This window comes from Oryctolagus cuniculus, chromosome Y (genome assembly GCF_051225735.1).
Source record: "Oryctolagus cuniculus isolate XC-2025 breed Fujian yellow rabbit chromosome Y, ASM5122573v1, whole genome shotgun sequence".
Lineage (NCBI taxonomy): Eukaryota > Metazoa > Chordata > Mammalia > Lagomorpha > Leporidae > Oryctolagus > Oryctolagus cuniculus.
The window spans coordinates 7,551,615-7,571,625 of NC_142889.1; the positions used below are offsets into that span (position 1 = coordinate 7,551,615).

At 38.9% G+C, this 20,011-nt stretch overlaps 1 protein-coding gene across 6 annotated transcripts in view; it reads left to right on the plus strand.

Moving 5' to 3' along the window:
* LOC149119192 (ubiquitin carboxyl-terminal hydrolase 9X-like) overlaps nt 1-20,011 on the plus strand; it is a 158,621-nt gene that overhangs the window by 54,953 nt on the left and 83,657 nt on the right. For 5 of the 6 annotated variants that reach the window (XR_016228584.1, XR_016228585.1, XM_089324988.1 and 2 more), the window contains 3 exons: nt 3,379-3,585; nt 7,268-7,404; nt 9,115-9,248. Coding sequence is in view for 4 of the 6 variants with exons in the window: in XM_089324988.1 (XP_089181114.1) it covers nt 3,379-3,585; nt 7,268-7,404; nt 9,115-9,248 (478 nt within the window). In the remaining 2 variants the exon portion in view is untranslated. The remainder of the gene's footprint in view (nt 1-3,378; nt 3,586-7,267; nt 7,405-9,114; nt 9,249-20,011) is intronic. The other variant, XM_089324989.1, reaches the window with a different exon arrangement.

Sequence of the window (20,011 nt, forward strand, 5' to 3'; positions counted from 1 at the left end):
CTCTCTTTTTTTTTTTTTGACAGGCAGAGTTAGACAGAGAGAGAGACAGACAGAGAGAAAGGTCTTCCTTTTCCGTTGGTTCATCCCCCAAGTGGCTGCTGCAGCCAGCACGTTCCGGCCGGCTTGCTGCACAGATCTGAAGCCAGGAGCCAGGTGCTTTCTCCTGGTCTCCCATGTGGGTGCAGGGCCCAAGGACTTGGGCCATCCTCCACTGCACTCCCGGGCCACAGCAGAGAGCTGGACTGGAAGAGGGGCAACCGGGACAGAATCCAGTGCCCCGATCAGGACTAGAACCCCGGGTGCCGGCCCTAGCATCTTTTTTCTTAAGCATTTAATGTACTATGTATTTCTGTATCACCACTGTTTTCATATCATGTATGTTTTATGTAAATTTAGATTTATTATGACTTAAATAAAATCAGTTATACTTTTTAGGGGGAGCATTTTTTTTTTGTAAAGATTGATTTAGGGGCCGGCTTTGTGGCATAGTAGATTAAATCTCCGCCTTTAGCATTGGTGTCCCATATGAGCTCCTGTTCAAGTCTCAGTTATGCTCCACTTCCCATCCAGCTCCCTATTAAGAGCCTGGAAAAGTTGTGGAAGATAGCCCAAGTCCTAGGACTCCTACACTCAAGTGGTAGACCTGGAGGAAATTACTGGCTCCTAGCTTCAATCTGTTCCCGCCCTGGCAATTTCAGCCATTTGTGGAGGGAACCAGAAGATGGAAGACCTCTCCCTCTCTCTGTCAACGAAATAAATACATCTTATAAAAAAAATTTAAAAAACATTTATTTATTTATTTATTTATTTATTTATTTATTTATTTATCTGAAAGCAGAGTTAGTGAGAGTTAGTGCCAAATGGACTCTTCCAAAACCAGGAGCTTCCTCTGGATCTCCCATTTGGGTGCAGGGGCTCATGGACTTTGACTTTCTCTGCTGCTTTCTCAGGTACATTAATTAGAAAGGAGTTGCATGGAGCTGAAGCAGCTGGGACTCAAACCAGTGCCCATGTGATAACAACCACACCACAGCATGGGTCCAAAATCAATTACATTGAGGGTTTTTTGTTGTTGTTGTTATTGTTGTTAGGTGTTTTTTGTTTTTTTGTTTTGTTTTATTTTTTGGTTCTTTTTTTATTTTTTTAGGATTTATTTATTTATTATTTATCGGAAAAGCAGAGTTAGAAAGAGGCAGAGTTCTTCTATCCACTGGTTCACTCCCGGATGACGGCAGTGGCCAAAAGTGAGTGGATCAATCTGAAGCCAGGAACTTCATCTAGATTTCCCACATGTGTTGTAGGGGCCCAAGCATGTGGGTTTCTCAGGCTCATCAACAGGGAACTTGATCAAATGTGGAGCAACCAGGATTTGTACTGGTTCCTTTTATAGGATGCTGGTGTCTCACATGTGGCTGCTTAACCTGCCACATCATAATACTGGTTCCAGTTATAATTTTATTTTCTATTAAGATCCTTCTTCAACAATATATAACTTGTATTTAGGAAAGTAGTTCTAGGAAATTTTCCTGTATTCTGAATACTTGTGATTTATAGTTTATTTACAGGGTACTTGGAATCTACTCATTAAGATTTCTAGTCTTTTAAGTTTGATATTTGTCCTTTTGTTCATGATGTGTTTCTTGACAAATTTTCTCTCAGTACTGCTCCAGTTAAATGGAATATCCTTGAATTTCAGTGAAATCCTATTGGTTGATGATCTACTTGAGTTCTGTATCCCATCTGGGTTTTTTTTGTTTGTTTGTTTGCTTGTTTCTTCATTTGTTTTGTTATCTTTGAGAGGTGTCGAGAGTACTTGTGACAGTAATTATGATTTTTGTCTATTTCTTGCTTGAATTCTATCTATGCTTCAAGTTTTTACTGAATAACTTTTCATATTCTTATTCTTTGTTGATGGATTGTCCTTTTCCATTATATCCTCTCATTCTTACTACTTGTTTCTTATATTTAGTAATATAAATAATCCCTATTTCTGCATTATAGAAATTGTATTTTTTTAATTTAAAGATTTATTTATTTATTTGAAAGAATTACACAGAGGGAGAAGGATAACCAGAGAGAGAGATAGAGGGCTTCCATCCGCTAGTTTACTCCCCAGTTAGCCGCAGTGGCTATAACTATGCCTATCAGGAGCCAGGAGCTTCCTCCCCGTCTTCCCATATGGGTGCAGGGGCTCAAGGGCTTGGCCATCTTCCACTGCTTTTCCAGGCCACACCACAGAGCTGGATTGGAAGTGGAGCAGCGAGTACTTGAATGGCAACCATATGGGATGCCGGCAGTGCAGGTGGAGGCTTTACCCGCTATGCCACAGCGCTGGCTTCTATAGCTATTATATTTAAACTACTTAATTTAATTTGTGGACTTAAACTTGCTGTTTTGTGTGTGTTTTCTTCTGTTTCTTTCTTGTCTGCTGAGAGATTATTAAACATGGTTCAGATTTTGTTGAATTTTTTAATACTTAAAGATTTGCAAGAGTGCTTTAAATTGTTTGATAATACTTGGTTTGAGCTTCTAAAAATTATCTTCCTAAGTTCATGTTGATATTTTTTTATTCTTGCCATGTCTAGTAATTGTTAATTGAAACCCAGAGACCTTAGAGATATTACCAAATTTCTGTTTAAATTCATTCACACTATTCAGACAAGGAGAGAGGGGTGCCCATGACTTTGACCTGGTAGAGGCAGAACTCCAGTTTTACCATTATCACCTTGTTTGTCACACAGATGGGCAATACTGATTAACATTTTGTATAAAGAAAATTTGTACAATAGGCACAATAGGCTAATCCTCTGCCTGTGGAGCCGGCACACGAGGTTCTAGTCATGGTTGGGGCACCAGATTCTGTCCTGGTTGCCCCTCTTCCAGTCCAGCTCTGTGCTGTGGCCCAGGAGGGAAGTGGAGGATGGCCCAAGTGCTTGGGCCCTGCACCTGCATGGGAGACCAGGATAAGTACCTGGCTCCTGGCTTCAGATCGCCACAGCGCGCCGGCCGCAGCACACCAGCTGCAGCGGCCATTGGAGGGTGAACCAACGGTAAAGAAAGACCTTTCTCTCTGTCTCTCTCTCACTGTCCACTCTGCCTGTCAAAAAAAGAAAAGAAAAGAAAAGAAAAGAAAAGAAAAGAAAAGAAAAGAAAAGAAAAGAAAAGAAAAGAAAAGAAAAAATTTTGAATACAGAGGGATTTACATTTCTACCATGTCAGCTTAGTCTTATTTTTGTTAAACAACAAGTAAATTCCTGAGTTTACTAGGCTTCCTGTGGCTTAGTTGTAGCAGGAATGTATGTGTATGTATGATGGCTTGAAAATACTTTATACAAAGATGTAACTAATGTAAAATTACATTATTTAAAAATTTTTTAGGCAAGTTGGACTAATGCAAATAACAAACAGCGTGAAAAACTACTTGAGCTGATACGTCGTCTTGCAGAAGATGATAAAGATGGTGTGATGGCACATAAAGTATTGAACCTTCTTTGGAATCTGGCCCACAGTGATGATGTACCTGTAGACATAATGGACCTAGCACTCAGTGCCCACATAAAAATACTAGATTATAGCTGTTCTCAGGTATGAGAGTGTTTCTTTGATCAGTTTCTCTGGACTTTTTTTTTCTTTTTCATAATTAGTATAGTTTAGTGACTAAAGTTGAAATCTGTGGCATCATTTTTATTTTTAAACTAATTTTGAGTAATTGATTTATTTTTGTCAGATAGGCATTGTTTTTAGCAAGTTTTTAGCCATTTGTTTGACAAGTTTTCATATATCATTCACTTTGCATTTTTACTTTCTGAGAAGAAGGTTTTTAATAGGTAAAACTGTAAAAAGTAGTTAAATAGATAATAAATAGCTAAAACTAATTGTGACTTTTAATACTTAAGTTTTATTCATTTATAAGAAGTTAATAAAATGAACAATTTAATAGTTGCTTCTCTGAACAAATATTAGCTCCCTTGGATTTAAATTCATGAAATTTATTTATTAATTATTTTTTTACTGATTTTAATTATTTATTTTTAAATATCAACTTTTCTTTAAAGATTATTTATTTGAAAGTCAGAGTTACACAGAGAGAGAAGGAGAGGCAGAGAGAGAGAGAGGTCTTCCATCCACTGGTTCACTCCCCAGTTGGCCACAATGACTAGAGCTGCACCAATCCAAAGGCAGGAGCCAGAAGCCTCCCCCAGCTCTTCCACATGGCTGCTGGGGCCAAGGGGTTGGCCCATCTTCCACTGCTTTCTCAGGCCATAGCACGAGAGCTGGATTGAAAGCAGAGTGGCCAGGACTCAAAATGGCACCCGTATGGGATACTGGTACTGAGGGCAGCAGCTTTAACCCACTCTGCGACAGCACCATCCCATAAATACCAACTTTTAACTATGATCTTAAACCAGTTTTTGAATATTTTTCAGTAATGGTTTGCCATGGTTATAATGGGACAGTCCAAGATTTTGTAAACCATGACTTACTCTCTTTCAAAAGGGAGGACTGAGCTGGGATGTTCTCCATTTGTAGAGTGTAGGCATTCATGAGGCTGTCATTGTGGCATAGCAGGTAAAAAATCACTGCTTGCAGCTCCAGCATATCATATGCTAGTTTGTGTCCTGGCCACTGTGCTTTCTGTCTAGCTCTCTGGGAAATGTATCTGGGAAATATGGAATATGGCGCAAGGGCTTGAGCCCCCATATCCACGTGGGAGACCTGAAAGAAGCTCTGGGCTCCTGGCTTCATCCTGACCCAGCCCTGACCATTGCAGCCATCTGGGGAGTGACCAGTGGATGGAAGATTTTTCTTTGTCTCTCTCTCTGTCTTTTCCTCTCTGTCTGTAATTGGCTATTAAATAAAATAAAGTTTAACAATTTCTTTTAAAATAAAAAATAAAGAGTAAAAGTAGTATTCTACTTTTGGTTAGGACTCAAGTTTAATTTAGTCAAGCAAACACAATATAATGCTTTCAGCTTGTGAAAACCATATAATTAGTGGTGGTTCTAAAGTATTTACAGAACTGATTGTCATTAAATAATTAGATTAAAATATTAACGTGGAGACTGAAAAAATGAAGATTAGACATCCATAACTCTGTGGACTCTGATCTTAGCAACCTATAAATATTTACTTTTTTATTAATTCTGAAGAATATACAAATTAATTTTATCGTAGTTACTGTCCTTACAAATAGGTAAAGAGAAAGGAGCATTTTCCACTTCCAATAATCTTTAATACATTTGCATCTTCACATGTGATGAAAAGAATAAACTTCATTTAGTTCATTTGAACTTGATATTTACCTATAATTAATTTTAATTGCTCATTCAGTGTTTATTTAGTATTTAACATGCTTATTAGGATTTCAAGTTGAAATGATATTTTATTAAATGGAGAAGTATTATAGAGAATCAAAGCCATGTACATGTTATAAATGCTAAAGTTGCTTACATTAATCTTTATCATATTCTTTCACACATTATTATATAAAATATGAACTGAGTTTCCCTACTTTGAGTAAAGAGTTCACCTTTTTCAAGGTGAACCAGTGAGTCTACCACTTTCATTGCCTTATCCCAGTGTTTAGAAGACCTATTACAGTTTTGTTTTTTTTTTCAAGATTTATTTGGCCGGCGCAGTGGCTCAATAGGCTAATCCTCCACCTTGCGGCGCCGGCACACCGGGTTCTAGTCCCGGTCAGGGCGCCGGATTCTGTCCCGGTTGCCCCTCACCAGGCCAGCTCTCTGCTGTGGCCCGGGAGTGCAGTGGAAGTTGGCCCAAGTGCTTGGGCCCTGCACCCGCATGGGAGACCAGGATAAGCACCTGGCTCCTGGCTTCAGATCAGTGCGATGCGCCGGCCGCAGCGGCCATTGGAGGGTGAACCAACGGTAAAGAAAGACCTTTCTCTCTCTCTCTCTCTCTCTCTCTCTCTCACTCTCTCACTGTCCACTCTGCCTGTCAAAAATAAGAAAAAAAAAAAAGATTTATTTATTTGAAAGGCAGAGTTACATAAAGGCAGAAGCAGAGTTAGAGAGGTCTTCCTTCCAGTGGCTCTCTCCCCAAATGACTGCAACAGCCGAAGTTGAACTGATCTGAAGCCAGGAGTTTCCTCTGGGTCCCTCAGGCGCGTGCAGGAGCCCAAAGACTTCGGCCATCTTCTGCTGCTTTCCTAGCAGAGTGCTGGATCAGAAGAGGAGCAGATGAGACTCAAACCAGCTCCCACATAGGATGCTGGCTCTGCAGATGCCAGCTTTACTCATTGAAACACTGCTGGCTCCAGAGCCATTGCAAATTTTTAAGTTTCATAGGTTACAAATATTTTTAAGCACCCCAAAAGGTAAATAGTTAATATTCACTATAGTAATTGGATGTTTGAGTTTTTTTTCAGGGAATTGTATGAAAACAACATAATAATACAGGAAAAAACATATATAATAAAACCTTGTATAGTAATGAATGTAGTATGTATAACCATTAAAATAGCTTATTAGTCTGAAAAGATGTCTACACTTAAGGTCTTAGACTTACTCTTCTAAATAAGTTTGCAAAAATGTCCCTACAAGTTTGTATTACACAAATACTGAACTGGTCATTTCTCTTCCAAATATGCCAGGTGCAGAATCATTTTAAGTAAAATATATACCCAAACCTGAACTTGAAATTACTTGTCTTTGTGGTTCAGAAGATTGAAACAAATAAACCATCTGAGAGTAGTTGAAATAAACTTATTCTTAAAATAATTTTAATTCTCCTTTTCTTGAAAACCTGTGCTTTTCTGCATTTTTCCCTTTAGTTATGTTGCATTTTGTTGACTGTTTTTCACTTGCAGAATTAGTTATTTTCTTGATGATTTATAATTTTTCAATATTTCTCGTTCTGGTTAGAAAGAACTAAGACAGAATCAGTAATATTAATAATGGGATATGGTTTTGTTATGATAGAATAAATCTTACGATAAAATATGCAGTAACAACATTCAGACAGATGTTTTAAAAATATTGCTTTTGTAGAAGTAGATATTTGTGTCTTGGATACAGATTTGGATCCATAGAACATTAATAACAGTGCTTTACATTTTAGAGTTTTAAGTTGTAGTTTCAACATAATAATGACAAAGTATTTTTCTTTGATAACTGTGCTACAACTCCATATTTTTGTTTACACTGAGTTTAAAATCTTTCATATTTTAAAATTCTCAAAACAATTGGAAAGAAAAATAATGTTGAGTACTTTTCCACTTAAACCTAAATTTTTTCTCTTGTATAAGGATCGAGATACACAAAAGATCCAGTGGATAGATCGCTTTATAGAAGAACTTTGCACAAATGACAAGTGGGTAATTCCTGCACTGAAACAAATAAGAGAAATTTGTAGTTTGTTTGGGGAAGCACCACAAAATCTCAGGTAAGATCTAGCACAGAGAATTTTGTTATTTTTATTTACAAATCACATTAAAAATAAAATTCAATTAAGGCAAATTTTAAAGAAAACTAGAGTGAAAAAATAGCCTAGAGAATGGAAATAATTATATTCAACTACTTTATATTTGATGACACAGATAAATTGTTTACATTAAGTATTACACAGCAGGTGGTATCAAAGCCAAGATACTTCCCTGAGTCTTTAGTACAGAATTCTCTTTGCTATCCAAAAGTTGATGACACATGTTGTTTCTACTCTCACTTCTCATTTAATTTTTTATTTTTATTGCTTTGTTTCTTGGACCCAATGTGTGTGGTTATCGCACAGGATAGTATTTTATATAGTCTTCATTGTTTTTTTAAATTATCTCACACAATTTTGACATTTTTTTTTATTTTTTGACAGGCAGAGTGGATAGTGAGAGAGACAGAGAGAAAGGTCTTCCTTTTCCGTTGGTTCACCCTCCAATGGCCACTGTGGCCGGCACACCGCGCTGATCCGAAGGCAGGAGCCAGGTGCTTCTCCTGGTCTCCCATGGGGTGCAGGGCCCAAGCACTTGGGCCATGCTCCACTGCACTCCCTGGCCACAGCAGAGAGCTGGCCTGGAAGAGGGGCAACCGGGACAGAATCCGGTGCCCCGACTGGAACTAGAACCCGGTGTGCCGGCACTGCAGGCGGAGGATTAGCCTAGTGAGCCACAGCGCCGGCTTTTTTTTTTTTTTTTTTTTTTTTTTGGACAGGCAGTGTGGACAATGAGAGAGGACATTTTTTTAATATCAAATTTTACACTAGGAAATACCACCTCCTCAAAAGGGATAAGTTTTTGTTTTAAGCTAACATTTCAAAAATTAGACTACTCCCACAATTTAAATTATGAAAATTATAAGATTTTGTATACTGTTATTTTGGCTGGATTTTTTGTGTGTTTACTTATGCTAGTTGTCATTACTAGAGTAATTTATCCTTTTCTTCTATTATGTTTGAGTAGTCATAATGCAGTTAAGATTCTAGGTTAATCAATGAACCTTGGGTTTATCTAACTAGTTATAGCTATAATCTTAGATTCTGTAACCCTATAGAAAAATTTTCATGAAAGAAAATTTATGTGATTATCAAGTCTTTATCAACTCTAGACAGAATTCCTCTTTTAAAAGAAATTGAAATGTCATTTGTGTTTTTAGATATTTCAGGTTGAATTTTAACTATTTCTCTAAAGATGGAAAATTTCATTTGGTCCAGCATACTTCCCATGTTATGTAACAAGTGTGCCCATTTTCTCTTTACAAATAGATACCCTTCTAAGCCTGGTGATCTCATCACCATAGATTAATAATAATAAGGAATTCGTTTCCTTGAAAATGGTGAAATGGGGACGATAAAGGAATTAGGTATCTCTTTTAAAATATCTGGGCAGAATTGATTGCAAGCTAAGGATTTGAGAAAGCATGATTCTGTAACATACAATTTGATTTTGTAAAGTTAGACAATAAAAACCCAAACATTGAAACAATCTTTTGTGAGACAGATTATTTTCTACATTGCTTGATATTTTATTATTAAATGGAATATTTTCAACATTTTATTATGAATGTATTTTCAACTTTAAGTTAGTAACTACTATTTGGTGTCCACTTATCTCTTAATTACAACTATTTTCAATTGCCTAATTATACTAAATTCTTCTTGTTACAGTCAAACTCAGCAAAGCCCCCACATACTCTACCGTCATGATTTAATCAACCAGCTTCAGCGTGATCATGCCTTAGTTACTTTGGTAGCGGAAAACCTTGCAGCGTATATGAACAGCATCAGATTATATGCTAGAGGTATGTATGTTGAGCTAAAATTCACAATTAAGTAATCAAATTAGTTTTCCCTTGCCTGGTTTTAACAGAGGGAAAATTAAAGTGAATTATATTTATAAATGGTATGTATGGGGAGTGATTTCAGGACTCGATTACACCAAAATCCTCAGATATTTAAGTTCTTTATATAAAGAGATCTCTTTGGATATAACAAATAAGTTCTGGATATATACACATATCCTTCCATGTGCTTCTGAATGATCTCAATTAATTATAATACCTAATGCAATGTAAACTATGTGTAAATGGGACTGCATTATATTTTATGTTGTATTATGTGGAGAATAATAACAGAAAAAGATTGCATACGTTGAAGATAGACAATACTTTTATGTTTCCATTAAAGAACTTTGCCTAGATTGGGGCCAGTTAGATATTTTAATCTAGTTAGTTTTATAGTTACTTATTTGAGTAGCAGAGAGTACTTGTGACAAATACCAAGAATAGCTGAGATTGGCCTGAGATTGAAACCAAGAACTTGGAATTCATTCTAGGTCTTCCATGTCAGTTCTAAGAGCTAAACTACTTCAGCTATCATTGGTGCCTCCCATTAAGTTGCAGTCAAGAACTGGAGCCAGGAATCAAATCCTAGTCATTGTAATGTGCATCACAATACTTTAGTTTTAAGCTAAATTCCTGTTCTCTGATAATTCCTCATTTCTGTGTTATTTCATTTCTTATTTTAACTCATTCATTGTCAGCAATTGAGACTCAAAGCAAAGATTGTGTGTGATTTTTGCCATAGAAGAATACTCTGCTTCATTTCATTAAGTTAACTGGCATCTCTTGTGATCACAAGAGTGTCTGTATTCTTTAGTTTCATCATGTTGACATGTTGTTTCTTTTCATAGAAGCTGTTGTTACTACAGGCTTCATCATTAAAAACTTGTATTTAAAGTTACAACACAGAATAGCTTTATAGTTTGTAAGATGTACCTCTGTGCGTAAGATTTTCCAAATGCATATAATGAAAGTAATCATTGTAGGGCCGGTGCCGTGGCTCATTTGTTAATCCTCTGCCTGCGGCACCAGCATCCCATATGGGCGCCGGGTTCTAGTCCCAGTTGCTCCTCTTCCAATCAAGCTCTCTACTGTGGCCCGGGAAGGCAGTGAAGGATGGCCCAAGTATTTGGGCCCCTGCACCCACATGGGAGACCAGGAGGAAGCACCTGGCTCCTGGCTTCAGATCCGCGCAGCACTGGCAATAGCAGCTATTTGGGGAGTGCACCAACGGAAGGAAGATCTTTCTCACTGTCTAATTCTGTCTGTCAAATAAAAAAAAATGTTTTTTAAATAAAGAAAATAATCATCGTAAAAAAAACTACTTCATAAACAAGTTAGTGCTTGACAGAATAGTGCTTGTCACAAAGCTAGAACTTAAGTTTTTTCACAAAAATATATTTTTTCCTGAATCATTGAGTATGCTTCTTGTTAAGTATTCATTTCCTCCTTAATTTCCATTTCTGATTAAAGCTGTTCAGTTGACCCTCAAATGTAAAGTAAAATTTCCCTGTAAAATATTTAATTACCATTTTGTAGAACTAATACTAAAAAAATTACATCTGTAATGATAAAATATTACTGGGATCGGCCCATGCCGTGGATCACTAGGCTAATCCTCCGCCTGCAGCACCAGCACTCCAGGTTCTAGTCCCAGTTGGGGCGCCGGATTCTGTCCCAGGAAGGTAATGGAGGATGGCCCAGGTTCTTGGGCCCTGCACCCGCATGGGAGACCAGAAGGAAGCACCTGGCTCCTGGCTTCAGATCGGCGCTGTGTGCCGGCCATTTGAGGGGTGAACCAATGAAAGGAAGACCTTTCTCTCTGTCTCTTTCTCACTGTCTAACTCTGCCTGTCAAAAAAAAATATATATTACTGGGATCTTTTCAAGCATAGGATGTAAGTGCAACAAAATGATTTGGGATTCTTGCCATTCAATAATATTTCGCAAATTCTGATAATCATTTTATTAGTATTATTCATTTTTCCTAACTGTATTCCATCTCTATTCCCCAGTCTTTGTATTGATTGCACTTTGAGTTATTACGACTTTTTTTTTTTCCTGATTACTTGATAGATTTTGTTAGGACCTAACTACAGATTGTAAAATGCATCACCCTTCTTTGAAATCTGTGTTTTCTGGGGCTGCCATTGTGGCATGGCAGGTTAAGCTGAACCTTGCAACACTGGAATCCCATAAGGTTTCCAGTTTATGTGCTGACTACTTTGTTTCCAATCCAGCTTCCTGCTATTGCACCTGGGAAAGCAGCAGGCCCAAGTCATTAGGCTTCTGTGCCCATATGGGAGACCCAAATGAAACTACTAAGTCCTGAGTTTGGTCTAACTTAGCCCTAGCCATTCCTGCCATTTAGGGAGTGAACCAGCAGATGGAAGATATTACTATCTGTTTTTCCCTCTCTCTTTAACTCTGCCTTTCAAGTAAATATATAAAGCTTTAAAAAATTTTCTGTTTTACACATTATCCTGTTGTCCTGACTTTTATGATGATAGTTGACCATTTTTGAGTCTACTCACCACCAGGAAAACTCCACAAGTGTCATTGCATAGCAGTGCTATATTTTAATGCAGATCCAGGGTTTGGTTCACTTAGTGGTTATTTGCACATGTCAACCATGATGTACCAATAAGTGTGTGTGGTATTGATTATAGAAAATCTTTGGAATCAAAATTAATTTGTGATGTTACAGCTGTTTTAAACAAAGTCTGGTAGTAGAAAAGTGCAGGTGATATCATGAATTAACTTATTGTGCCAGAAAATATGACTATTTTTAGAGAGTTGTGTTGATATGTAGAAAAGACATGGGGAAGCAGGTGTTTAGCAGGTAGACACATCAGACCCACATCAGAGTCTGACCAATTCAGAGACTGGGAGGTAGCATGTTATGGTATCCAGACTTTGGTCCAGTCTAGTACCAAGCATGTAAGCGCTGTGGACGTGACCAGGGGTAGAAACTCAGCTAAGTGTATATTTGGGGTGTGTGCCTCTTAAATTAGGAAATTAAGAAAATAAAGTCACAGAACCCATTCAAAAAACTGAAAATTTTATCATGCATCTTCTGTGGCCACGATAGATTGAAGCTGAAATCAACTCAAAAATCTCTAGGTCATATGCAAAATGTGGAAACTGAACAATATGCCCCCAAATGAACAGTTGGTCATAGAAGAAATCAAAGAGAAATCCAAAAATTTCTGGAAAAAATAAAGATGACAACCTATAATATCAATACTTATTCAATACAGCACAAGCAGTGTTAAGAAGGATGTTATTACAGATGTGCATATGTCAAGAAATTTCACAGGTGCCAACTAAATGAGTTATCCATGCATCTCAAGAACCTAGAACAGCAATAACAAAGCAAACCTCAAAAAAGATGGAGGAGAAAAACAATTAAAATTTGAAATTTGAGAAGAAATAAAACAAAAAAATGATACATAAGATCAATGACTGAAGAACCAGTGTTTAGAAAAACAAAATTGATATCACCAGGAATTACCTCAAAGAGCTATAAAGTTCCTAGACTGGATTGTTTTACTGCTGAATTCTAGGAGACTTTTAAAGAAGAACTATTTTTATTATTCTTAAGCCATTCAAAAGCAATTGAAAGGAATCTTCACAAACTTCTTCTATGTAGTCAGCATTACATTAATTCCTAAGCCTTGAAAAGATACAAGAGAACTATAGAACAGTTTCCCTGATAAACATAGATACAAAAATCATAAAAATTATTAGCTAATCAAATCCAATAATACATCAATATTATCATTCACCTGTACCACATGTGATTTATTCCTGGTTTGCAGTGTTGGCTCAAAATTCAGAAATCAATAAATGTGATACATCACATTAACAAACTGAACAACAAAAATCATATGGTTGTCTCAGTAGATGCAGAGAAAACATTTGATTTAATACAACATCATTTCATGATGAAAGCCTCAAGAAAATTGAGTATAGAGGAATATTTCAGAACATAAGGGAATTTACAAAAAACCCACAGCCAGTATCTTATTGAATATAGAAATGTTGAAGCATTCTATCTTGAGATCTGGAACCAAAGATGTTCACCCTCACAATTTCTAATATAGTATAGTCCTGGAAGATTTACTCAGAGCCATTAGGCAATAAAAAGAAATCAAGAAGATGGCAGAATAGGGAGGGAGCTTACTGATAGTCTGGAAGAAGAAAGATTAATAAAAGTGGAGATAGTGTAGAATCAGGGAAGAGATAGGGAAAAAATGGCAGAGTCACTCTTCCGTAATTAGAAGGAGAGGGTGGACCTATGTGGAGGGCATGGACTCTAGCTGCTGAGAGCCTCCGGACCAGTGCTGGAAAGAGACCCTACAAGCCTGCTGCCACTGAAGCTGCTGAAACTGCCCCACTGTTCCCACTGCCCTCTATGAGGGACAAATGAGACAAAAACATGGAACTTACTCTAGGATTGACCATATGCTAGGCCTTTGCAAGTCTCAGCAAATTCAAAAAATTGAAGTGATACCATGCATCTTCTCAAATTACACTGCAATGAAACTCAAAATCAACAACTCAAGAATCTCTGCATCATATGCAAACACATGGAGAATGAACAACATGATTCTGAATGAACAGTGGTTCTAGAAGAAATCAAAAGAGAAATAAAAAAATTTCTAGGAACAAAAGAAAATGACAATTCTGCTTATCAAAATTTGTGGGATACAGCAAAAGCAGTGCTAAGAGGAAAGTTAATAGCAATTGGTACTTACAACAAGAAACTAGAAATGTACCAAATAAATGACCTCTCTATGCACCTCAAGGATTTAGAAAAACAGCAGCAAACCAAACCCAAACCCAGCAGAAGGAAAGAAATACTAAAGATTAGAGAAGAAATAAACAGAATTGAAACCAAAAAAAAAAAAAAAAGAGAGAGAGAGAGAGAAGGTTCGAATCTGTAAAATTAAAGATGTTAATGGAAATGTAACAACAGACACAACAAGAAATAAAAGGAATCATCAGAAACCACTACAAAGAGCTGTATGCCAACAGATTGGGAAACCTGGAAGAAATCTGTGGATTCCTGGACACATACAACCTTCCCAAACTGAACCATGAAGACATAGAAAACCTAAACAGACCCATAACCAAGAAAGAAATACAATCAGTAATAAATGCACTACCAAAAAAGAAGGGCCAAGGACCAGACAGATTCACGGCTGAATTATACCAGATATTTAAAGAACAACTAATCCAAGTTCTTTTAAAATTATTCAAAATAATTGAAAGGGAGGGAATCCTCCCAAATTTTTAATATGAAGCCAATCATGGAAAGCCAAGACACTCTGGCAAAAACATCTCTGTGAGTGAGATCCCAGTGGAAAGAACAGGTCTTCAAAGAGGGAGGTGCCTTTCTCTGAAGGGAGGAGAGAACCTCCACTTTGACTATGACCTTGTCTAAACAAGATAAGAGTCGGAGAACTCAAGGGGCTTCCATAGCCTTGGAAACTCATGACTGGAGCATAGGGAGATTACTGATGCCATAAACAGGAGTGTCAATTTGTAAAGTCAACAACAGGAGTCACTGTGCACTTACTCCTCATGTAGGATCTCTGTCCTTAATGTGCTGTACACTGAGGCTTAATGCTATAACGAGTACGCAAACAGTATATTTCACTTTGTGTTTCTATGGGGGTGCAAACTGTTGAAATCTTTACTTAATGTACACTAAACTGATCTTCTGTTAAAAAAAAAAAAAAAAAAAAGAAACTATCAATTCCCAACTTGACTCTCACTGGGATTAAACATGACAATAGGTCTGATCTGATTTCATCATCATTTAAAAAAAAATCATCTATTATTTTTCACTTTATGTTTCTGTGTGGGAACAAACTGTTGAAATCCTTACTTAAGGTATACTAAGCTGATCTTCTGTATACTAAGATAATCGAAAATGAATCTTGATGTGAATGGAAGGGGAGAGGGAGTGGGAAAGGGGAGGGTGGTGGGTGGGAGGGACGGTATGGGGGGGAAAGCCATTGTAACCCATGAGACGTACTTTGGAAATTTATATTCATTAAATAAAAGATAAAAAAAAAAAAGAGTTAAAAAAAAAATATGAAGCCAATATCACTTTAATTCATAAGCCTGGAAAAGATGCAACAGAGAAAGACAACTATAGATCTATCACCCTCATGAAAATAGATGCAAAAATACTCAATAAAATCTTGGCCACCCAAATCCACCCACACATCAGAAAGATCATTCGCGCAAACTAAGTGGGATTTATCCTGGGTATGCAGGGATGGTTCAACATTCAAAAATCATTGTGAAACATCACATTAAGAAATTGAGAAACAGAAACATATGATTATTTCAATAGATGCAGAGAAGGCATTTGACAAATACAACACCCTTTCATGTTGAAAACCCTAAGCAAATTTGGTTTTGAAGGAACATTCCTCAACACATTTAAGGCAATTTATGACAAATCATGGCCAGCATTATATTAAATGGGGAAAAGTTGGAGGCATTTCCATTGAAAACTGGTACCAGACAGGATTGCCCATCTCACCATTGCTATTCAATACAGAACTTGGGCTGGTACCATAGCTCACATGGTAAATCCTCCACCTGCAGTACTGGCATGCCATATGGGCACCAGGTTCTAGTCCCAGTTGTTACTCTTCCAGTCCAGCTCTTTGGCCCAGAGGGCAGTGGAGGATGGCCAAAGTCCTTGGGCCCCTGCACCCACGTGGGAGACCAGGAAGAAACTACTGGCTTTGCATCAGTGCAGCTCTGGCCATAGCGGCCATTTAGAGGGGTGAACCAATGAAAGGAAGACTTTCTCTCTGTCTCTCTATCTATAACTTTACCTGTCAAAAAAAAAAAAAAAAAAAAAAGGAGAAAACGATCCAACATGGGAAGCGGGATACACAGCAGACTCATTGAATGGCAGATGTCCTAAACAGGACTCGGGCCTTAGAATCAGCCCTTCAGGCATTCATATCTGCCTGAAGAGTCCATGAGAGTATTTTAGGCATGGAAAGCCAAGACACTCTGGCAAAAAAAAAAAAAAAAAAAAAAAAGAGGACCTAAAAGAAATACCTCTGTGTGTGAGATCCCAGTAGAAAGAATGGGCCATCAAAGAAGGAGGTGCCTTTCTCTGAAGGGAGGAGAGAACTTCCACTTTGACTATGACCTTGTCTAAATAAGATCGAGTTCAGCAAACTCAAAAGGCTTCCATAGCCTTGGCAACACATGACTAGAGCCTACGGTGATTACTGACACCATACACAAGAGTGTCCAATTGTTAACAACAGGAGTCACTGTGTACTTACTCCTCATGTAGGATCTCTGTCCTTAATGTGTTGTTCAATGTGAATTAATGCTATAACTAGTACTGAACCAGTATTTACATGTTATGTTCTGTGTGGGTGCAAACTGATGAAATCTTTACTTAATATATACTAGATTGATCTTCTATATATAAAGAGAGTTGAAAATGAATCTTGGCCGGCGCCACGGCTCACTAGGCTAATCCTCCGCCTTGCGGCGTCGGCACACCGGATTCTAATTCCAGTCAGGGTGCCGGATTCTGTCCTGGTTGCCCCTCTTCCAGGCCAGCTCTCTGCTGTGGCCCAGGAGTGCAGTGGAGGATGGCCCAAGTCCTTGGGCCCTGCACCCCATGGGGGACCAGGATAAGTACCTGGCTCCTGCCATCGGATCAGCGCTGTGTGCTGGCTGCAGTGCACCAGCCATGGCGGCCACTGGAGGGTGAACCAACGGCAAAGGAAGACCTTTCTCTCTGTCTCTCTCTCTCTCACTGTCCACTCTGCCTGTCAAAAAAAAAAAATTAATCTTGATGTGAATGAAATGGGAGATGGAGCAGGAGATGGGAGGGGTGTGAGTGGGAGGGAAGTAATGGGGGGGAAAGCCATTGTAATCCATAAACTGTACTTTGGAAATTTATATTTACTAAATAAAACTTAAAAAAAAAATAGTCCTAGAAGTTTTAATCAAAGCCATTAGGCAAGAAAAAGAAATTAAATGGATACAAATGGGAAAGGAGGAAGTCAAACTATTTCTATTTGCAGATGACATGATTCTATTTATAGGGGATCCAAAAGATTCCCCTAAGAGACTATTGGGGCCGGCGCCATGGCTCACTAGGCTAATCCTCTGCCTTGTGGCACCGGCACACCGGGTTCTAGTCCCGGTCGGGGCTCTGGATTCTGTCCCAGTTGCCCCTCTTCCAGGCCAGCTCTCTGCTGTGGCCAGGGAGTGCAGTGGAGGATGGCCCAAGTACTTGTGCCCTGCACCCCATGGAAGACCAGGAGAAGCACCTGGCTCTTGCCATCAGATCAGTGCAGAGCGCCATCCACGGCAGCCATTGGAGGGTGAACCAACGGCAAAAGGAAGATGTTTCTCTGTCTCTCTCTCTCTCACTGTCCAAAAAAAAAAAAAAGAGAGAGAGAGAGAGAGAGAGACTATTGGGAGTTCCTTCAAGGTGGTATAATAGGAAGGGAACGTATTGATAGTCCAGGAAAAGATAGTTTAATAAAAGTGGAGATACTGTAGTTTCAAGGAAGAGTTAGGGAAAAAACAGCAGAGGAAACGCTTCAGGAACTAGTGGGACACAGTGGACCTATGTGGAGGGCATAGTCACCCACAGCTTGGGACTCCAACCACTGAGTCTATGCACCAGCGCTGGAAAGACAGATGAGGCATAACCTCAGTAGCATGAGACACTGGCGGAAAAGCAGCAGGAAGAGCCTAGAGGGAATGAAGCTTGACGCCCCATGGAGGAAAGTACACCAGCCTAACTAGGGGAGAGAAAAAAATAATATAAGGGACTGGTACAGACATGATTCTCTCTCTGCACTCACCATACAAAGGCAAGCAAGACAAAGAGCAGGCACCTTTTTGGACCCATGTAACAGCTGCACCAGCTCAGCCAAGAAGAAAAACCTGACTCTGGTGGGGAGAAATAACAGGAGGTTAGGACCTAGTGAATGTGTGGAGCTAATGAACTGATAATATGAAAAAAAAACTGAGGCTGTGTGGGAGAACTCACGGAGTGCCTGAGATGTGATTATGCCACAAACTTGGTAACCTTGGCAATCCAGTGGGAGATTGCAGAGGAATTTGAGCTTACACTGAGGACTGCACAGATCTTTTGTGTGGTGCTTTCGATAGAGCAGGTGAATGTTATACTCACAGGGGCCAGAGCTCAGACACTGTTGCCTCCAGTTCCGCTCAGCTTGCAGAATTACTTCCCTTCTGAATAAAAAAAAGATAGAGAGATGGAGAGAGAGAGAGAGATAGAGAGCGCTCTGGCCACACCCATCACAAGCCTCTAGAGATTCACAAAAAGCAGACAGTCCACTTAATCTAGTGTCATAGTATAATGAGAAAAACCACCACAGTGAGGAAAAAAAAGAAGAAACCGAAGAATATCTGCTCAATGCCAAGAAACAAACACAGAAACTAAGGAAACAAGAACAAGGAAGACTTTATTATGCCCCCCCCCCATGAACAAGACATTCCAATTCCAAATTGTGAAAAAAAGAGATAGAGGAAATGCAAGATACAAATTTCAAAAAATTTATGATAACATTTAGAAGTTCTCAAAAACAAATTCTTGAACTAAAGAAATCCTAACTGGACAGGATAGAAAATCTCTCTCATTAAAATGAAATCTTAAGGAGGAATCAAAATGAAATGAAGAATCTAGTAGGACTAGTGTGATATTGAGGAAAAATCAAAACGAACTGAAGATTTTGATAGATCAAATGCAAAATGCATTAGAGAGCATTAAAAACAGAATCAGTGAGGCAGAAGAGAGAATATTGGACTTACAAGACAGAGAACAGGAAAACATACAGTCAAACCAAAGAAAAGAAGAGAAAATTAGAAATCTAAAAAATATTGTTGGGAATCTACAGGATACTATTAAAAAAAAAAAACAACATTCAGGGCCGGCGCCGCGGCTCACTAGGCTAATCTTCCGCCTTGCGGCACCGGCACACCGGGTTCTAGTCCCGGTCAGGGCGCCGGATTCTGTCCCGGTTGCCCCTCTTCCAGGCCAGCCCTCTGCTGTGGCCCGGGAAGGCAGTGGAGGATGGCCCAAGTGCTTGGGCCCTGCACCCTATGGGAGACCAGGAGAAGCACCTGGCTCCTGCCTTCAGATCAGCGTGGTGTGCCAGCTGCAGTGCATGGGCCACAGCGGCCATTGGAGAATGAACCAATGGCAAAGGAAGACCTTTCTCTTCGTCTCTCTCTCTTACTGTCCACTCTGCCTGTCAAAAAAAAAATTAATTAATTAATTAAAAAAAAAAAACTATCTTGGGGCTGGTGCCGTGGCTCATTTGGTTAATCCTCCACCTACAGCGCCGGCATCCCATGTGGGCGCCGGCTTCTAGTCGCATTTGCTCCTCTTCCAGTCCAGCTCTCTGCTGTGGTCTGGGAAGGCTGTGGAGGATGGCCCAAGTGCTTGGGCCCTGCACCCACATGGGAGACCAGGAGAAGCACCTGGCTCCTGGCTTTAGATCAGCGCAGCACTGGCTGTAGCGGCCATTTTGGAAGGAAGACCTTTCTCTCTCTCTTTCGAACTAGCTAACTCTACCAAGACTGGATAAAGGAAAAAGTTGGGGGAAAAAAAAAAACTATCTCCACAAATGTCTAAAATTAAATGAAGCAACTCAAGAAACAAGAATAAGGAAGACAACGTGATCC